We start from the raw sequence: 6,124 nt of genomic DNA, 5'->3' as shown, positions 1-6,124 counted from the left end.
TACTCTCCCACATCCGCCGTTATGTCACCGGCGGACCTACCTCTCACCTCGTCCCGCTCCGCATTTGAATACGTAAACACCGAGGGTCTTTGTGAAACCGCTCCCCGCTTGACCTAGATAATATGGCCGCCGCCTTATAATATGTGTTTTTTTTTTCTTTTCTGCTAAATCGGAAACCGATGCGCTCCCCGTCTCGTGACGGCACGCAACAAAGGTCCCTTTTGATACGCGCTGTTCTTGCATCGTCCGGTCGGCACGCATGGTGCGGTGGCGGTGGCGGTGGCGGCGGCGGCGGCGGCGGGGGCATCAGAGGTTGTCCAAGCAAACACGAGAGAGGGAAAATGTTTACGGGGGCTAAACCCACAATGGTTGCGTTTGTATGGACTCCATTAAGACAAAGCGCAGAACGGGGCTTCGGCATGCATGACCTCATCCCGGCTGAGGTCATAGCCGGAGAGCGAGCGCGCTTCTCTTTAGTCGTACGTCGAAAGTTCACCGCAGGCACGCTTGCAAAGGTACCATGGTCTAAGGTACCGTGCCGTGGGAGCTTTTTCCAAAGAAAACAAGACCAAGGTGGGGATGTTGTCCGATGCAGAGCAAGTGGAAGGCGAGAGCCCTCTGCTTGTCCTCTGCCTTGATTCCCAGCGTAACACTGTTCGTGTTCTGGGGGCTAGCAGATGTGCAGCTAGCTAACGGAGCGGTACCTCCGGAGGCCAGGGGGCGGTATGCTCTTGTATGCTCGATGGCACTCGTATGCTCGAGTGCCATCGGACCGCGGCAACTAGAAGTATGACTCAATGTTATTTCAAGAATACCTTCTCCCTCTCGTTCACAGATATCTATCCATCGGCACGGTTTCGGTATGACTCCGAAGTATTGCGCCCCCCTTTGATGAAACAGCGGCGGATCTGACAGATCGCACTCAGAGGGAAAAACAGAGATTTTCAGCCCATTTGTTTTTTGGAGGCGGGCTCTTTTCCACTGAACTTCTGACAGCACTGCCGGATCAAATACTGCGAAAGTAACTAGTGAGTACAGCTGTCGGCGTGCAAAGAACAAGATTTGCCTCTGAAAGTATGAAGTACAAGAACAATCATGTAGAGTCCAAATAGCTCCAATGTATGCTTAATTGGAGAACTCGGCTACTTCGGTACCTTAGCATGTACTCGTTAGTGAACTTCTGTTTTTGAGTGGCATTGCATTCGAGACAGGTATTTCCAGAGTGGTCCTCCAGACCGCGCTCTGTAAAACCCCGTCAGCCGAATTGAGTAGCCGTGTCAAAATATTTGTTCCACAGAAAAATATAGTTTCCTGGACCGGGCCCCTGGTCCGCAGTGAGAGAAAAACTCGTCGCTTGGAGGTCAAGTGGATGTTTAAACCTACACATGTTTAGATTTCGGTGGTACAAGTACCTCGGAGGTATAGTCGGTGTGACAAGTGTACTCCGTTAGCCCGGACGACGGGATTAAAAGTACTCGGAGAACGGGAGCTCCTTCTCTCACGCCTCCGCCTTTGCAAGGATTCCGCGACTGGTAATAAGTCGTTGAGTGACGTCGCAAAAAAATTAGCTTCCTAGCCACAAAGATGTCGAGTCCTATGGGAGCCTGCAGTTCCTGCCGTCCTTCAGAAGCAACACACAGACAAATTCCACCTCCCCGTCCTCCAGCCGCCGTCCCGAGGCTCCAGGCTCGCACAAACACACATTTACTCAAACATATATTTTTGTTTATCTCCTCCGCCCGCCCTCAGCCATATAGTTATCCGGTGCAAAGCAGGGCAAAGCACACACTCGGGAAGTAGATTTACTGTCTCGTCGGGAAACGATAATGTGTGTGTATATATGTGTGTGTGTGTGTGTGTGTGTGCATGTGCGCGCAGGCGGCCTGACAAAAAAACAACAACCCCGACTGGTATGCAGTAGTTTGGGACCTCGGGAGGAACAGGATACGCGCGTCTTTATTACGAGCTCTCTGAAGGAGGCGGAACCGCGGCGAGGTGTTCGGCCCGTTTGATCCTTCGCCAGCTGCGATTGTTTGCAATTTTCAAAAAAAAAAAAAAAAAAACTCCTACTGGAAAAAAAAAAAAAAAAAAAAGGAGAAAGAAGTTGGCGGGTTTGGACGGGGCCGCGTCTCCAGCCGCTCTGGAAAACGACCGCTCTTTCCACTTTGTCAGCGGTGGATTCATATAACAACATTTTGGCGTGCGCGGCGTGATGTAAGCTGAAACATGCTGATCCCGGACACATGTGGTATGCATCCACACGTATGGAGGAGCCACGGAAAGACCACCCCCCTCCCGTCCCAGCCTTGTTTCTCACACACACACACACACACACACACATTCCAAATCAAGTTGGCCAGGCTTTTCCTTTCAGGCCACACTGTATGGGGTTTGAAAAAAATAGCAAGTATAAAAAAACGCCATCAGAAAATATCGCAGGTTTACGGCAGCGGTGGCGGCGGCCCGGGGGAGGAAACCCTGTTGAAGAAAAAAAAATACAAAAAATTCGGGGGGGGGGGGGTTTGGTTTTGGTTTTTACAGCCATTTGACACATAATCTCTAACAGCGCACGCGGAGCGTTGGGACGCTCGGCGTCTGGAAAAGATAGAGACGGAGAGACGGCTTCGCGCGTCAGCATTCCAGGCAAGAATGGTTTATTTATTTTTGTTGGAGACATAATTGTCTGTGGCGAGGATTTTGGAAGTACATTTTACTCGCCAAACGTTGCCAGCGAGCGGCCGGCGTGGGTTCTACCGCCCTCTAGTGGTGACCCGCGCCCCTCCCCGTCGAGCGGGTTCGTCGGAGGGAGACGTTTTGCCCTCGTTTCGGAGAAAAACGCAAATACGCAACTTTTAATTCCTGCAAAATGTCCTGATTCGTCAAGATTTTGTTTGCACAAATAGCAACATTCATTAGCTATGCAGCTAATCCTGCATGTTGCGCGGTCGCCGGTGCCGATCGCAGCTAATCCGGATCCATCGCAGACGAGAGATTCACCCTCTCATTCAACCTTTCACTCTCTTATTCACGCGTCACGCTGGGCAATTCAGACTTTCCGATGAACCTCCTGCATGTTTTTTGGACTGTGAGAGAAACCCGGAGAACCCTGAGGAAACCCGTGCAGAGACGGGGAGAACATGGAGACCGACTCTAACCAAGGACCTTCTTGCTGTGCGCTAACCGCTGCGCCACCGCTCAACCCCCAACTATCCAATTAATGTGTTTATTTGTGCTCATAATGGACCTGTGGCAGCATATACGGTCTTGTTGGTGTGTGTGTGTGTGTGTGTGTGTGGTTGAGCGCGGCGGAGGGGGAATTTAGATCTAGCGTCCTTAAATGGGCGCTTGCCAATTAGCACCCAGTGACTTTTTACACTGGTTATTAAAAAAAATACAAAACAAACCATTTATTTCATAAAGTACAGTCGAACCTCGGCTTGCTCACGAATTTAATTCGTTCTCTGACTTGAGAACCAAAATGTTCACGAACCGAATCAATGAAATCAGTGTAAATCCCATTGATTCGTTCTACAGCCCCGAAAAACAATGTACTCTTTGGGAAACTTTTTATGGGTTTATTTGTGGCAAAAATATAGGAAGGAATTAAAGATAACCTTAATTATAACCGTACTTCCGGTGTTCTCTCTCTTCTTGCCAGCACTTGTACTCCGCCTTTCATTCACTAAATCAGCAAAAGTAAAGACTTTCGCTGAGGCTAGCTTTCATTAATCCAAGCTAACGACAACTTTTCTACTTCTGACAGGGGTGCCAAACTCAAATACACAGTGGGCCAAAATTCAAAACTGGGACAGTCGCGGGCCAACGTTGATATTTATTGAAAAAAATATTCCTCCAGATGTAACAATGAACCCAAAAAAGTTTTGCTTCAAAACTAAATATGGCACAAGCATAGCTTAATACTATACAATATATAACTTAATATTGCACACATACAAAATCCTGTTTTCTGCCTAAGTAATAGGGTGCCAGTATTAGCATGAGGTCGCTATGACAACTGTCAACAGAGGAGAGGGCGTTTATGGGTCCTGTTGTGATTTTCGTGCTAAATCACCAGAAGAAAATTCTGGGATTTGTAGAATTAGCAGTACATGCAGTGTAGACTATCCTGGTGGGCCAGCTCTAATAGTCATTTGGTTTGGCTTTGCGGGCCAAATATAATTATAGTGCGGGCCAAATATGGCCCGCGGGCCAGAGTTTGACACCTACGTTCTAAGACTTGAGACCTTTGCTTCGTTCATGTAGCCTCCCTTCAGCCACAGCGGCCGGCGAGATGGCGAGATCTGTAACACCGACACCGTTCTCGCCTTTAGATATTATTTCCTGTTTCAGGTTGACCATAATTCTCAATTTGACACCGTCTTCTTACATGTTTTGGGAGCCATAATGAGGGCTAACTTACTGAAAAAAAGCCCAAAAAGGGTTCTAACAGGAAAGCACAACGATGTAAACAACGCAGAATAGCACGCACGACTGTCGCTACCTTACAACACCACAATGCGGAAAAAAACGAAAATGTCTTCGCTTGTGTGTTAGCGCGGCGAGGCTTGTTCGCAGGTCGTTTCAAAATTTGATCGAAAACTTCGCCCGTAGAACCGATTTGGTCATAATTAAGCCGAAGTCCGACTGTATTTATATTTCGACCATTTTTGTTTTGGGACCGACTGCCAACGGGGTCCGCAGAATCATTTCCACGCTCATTTAAGTCCAAAGCTTAACAAAACAGCTGCCACGCAAGGCGATAACCATTTATTTGGGGACTTTGTGATGTTTGGATATCCGGACTCGGACCCCAGCCTTGTATCCGTCGTTATTCACCCGCGTGGTGGGAAAACAGATAAGGGTGCAGATGCTCGGTGTTTTCTTTACACCCCCCTCCCGAAGTCGTCTGATGTGGAAGGAACTATCCCGTCAGCGTCCGTCGCCCGGCTGGAAAATAAAATACCAATAAAAAAAGGACTTTTCAGTTGAGTTCTCACCTTAGCGTCCGACGGTTCTCTAAAGGTTGAGAGGAAACTCGGACCGTAAATGAGACCCGACGGGAAAAACTAGCAAACACGTCCGACGCCCGCGGACGATCGCCCCCTGCAGGTCCGCGAGGTGGTTCTGTCCGACCGGACTCGGCTTCCGGGTGGAAATAAAAGCAAACCGAGACGAGATTTCTGCCACGTCGGGATCAAATGCGGTACCTCCTGCCGCTGCTGCTGCTGGCGACCGCGGCCCCGGCCCTCGCCGGCGGGGAGTCTGAGACCAACCAGAGGAACTCCGGTGAAGAAGAACTCGGCATTGCTCGAGGGAAGCTGCTGGTGAGCTCAGAACAACCCGGTCTTTTACTCCGCTCTTGATGAATTTTGTTGATGTACTTTTGGGTAATATCTATTCATTCTATGTGTTTTTTTTTTTTTTGTTATTATTGTCTTTATCATCAGTATTGTTGTCGGTTGCTCGACTAAGTTTTGTTCAATTTCTTGGTTATTTTTTTTAAAAATATTTATCAACTATTTATCAACTATTTATCACCAATATGGTTCTTGTTGATGTCTTCATTATTTTCGATGTATTTATGGGTAATTTCTATTTATTTTCTACCATCATACCAATACTATTATTGATATTGATTTGGATTTTTACCATCATCAATTATTTTTAATCTATTTCTTGGTTTTATTTATTAGCTATTAAAATATATGATATATTCAACATTGTTGATTTCTTCATTATTTGGATTTATTTTGGAGTAATTATTATTAATTTACCATCATCATACCAATATTATTATTATATTATTCATTTTCTTATCATCAGTTTTGTTATTGTAGATTTTTTGGTTATTTTCAATGTATTTCCAGTTTTTTTTTTTAATTTATTTATCAATTTATTTGCTATTGTTATTTGTCGTAGTAATGGTGGGAGTTTCAACCACAAACAGCTGTAATGGAAGCTTAAATTCAATTTCGACGGCTAATTCCAGAAATAGCGCTGAACCGGGTGTTGTCCAGGGATTGAGTCGGTCGCCGCCGAGACTCGAAAACCTAAACCTCCCCGTCACCGAGCCCGGCGTGCACGTAACGCTCACCCCGTCCGCCTCTTGTCGCCCCTGCAGGCC

General features: G+C 46.9%; 1 protein-coding gene across 1 annotated transcript in view; it reads left to right on the top strand.

Annotated features, from left to right (window-relative positions):
- The first annotated feature begins 4,514 nt into the window (after positions 1-4,514).
- selenoe (selenoprotein e) overlaps positions 4,515-6,124 on the top strand; it is a 2,431-nt gene continuing 821 nt past the window's right edge. The window contains exons 1-2 of the mRNA XM_086169937.1: positions 4,515-5,324; positions 6,122-6,124. The exon at positions 6,122-6,124 is cut by the window's right edge and continues 74 nt beyond it. Coding sequence (XP_086026063.1) covers positions 5,199-5,324; positions 6,122-6,124 — 129 coding nt within the window. The 5' untranslated portion in view covers positions 4,515-5,198. The remainder of the gene's footprint in view (positions 5,325-6,121) is intronic.

The sequence above is a fragment of the Fistularia commersonii genome, chromosome 22, assembly GCF_037954325.1.
Source record: "Fistularia commersonii isolate RoL2024-O1a breed Wild chromosome 22, RoL_Fcom_v1.0, whole genome shotgun sequence".
NCBI classification, from domain to species: Eukaryota; Metazoa; Chordata; class Actinopteri; order Syngnathiformes; family Fistulariidae; genus Fistularia; species Fistularia commersonii.
The sequence above is the reverse complement of the archived record's forward strand: the minus strand, read 5'-3'. Positions and strand labels throughout refer to the sequence as shown.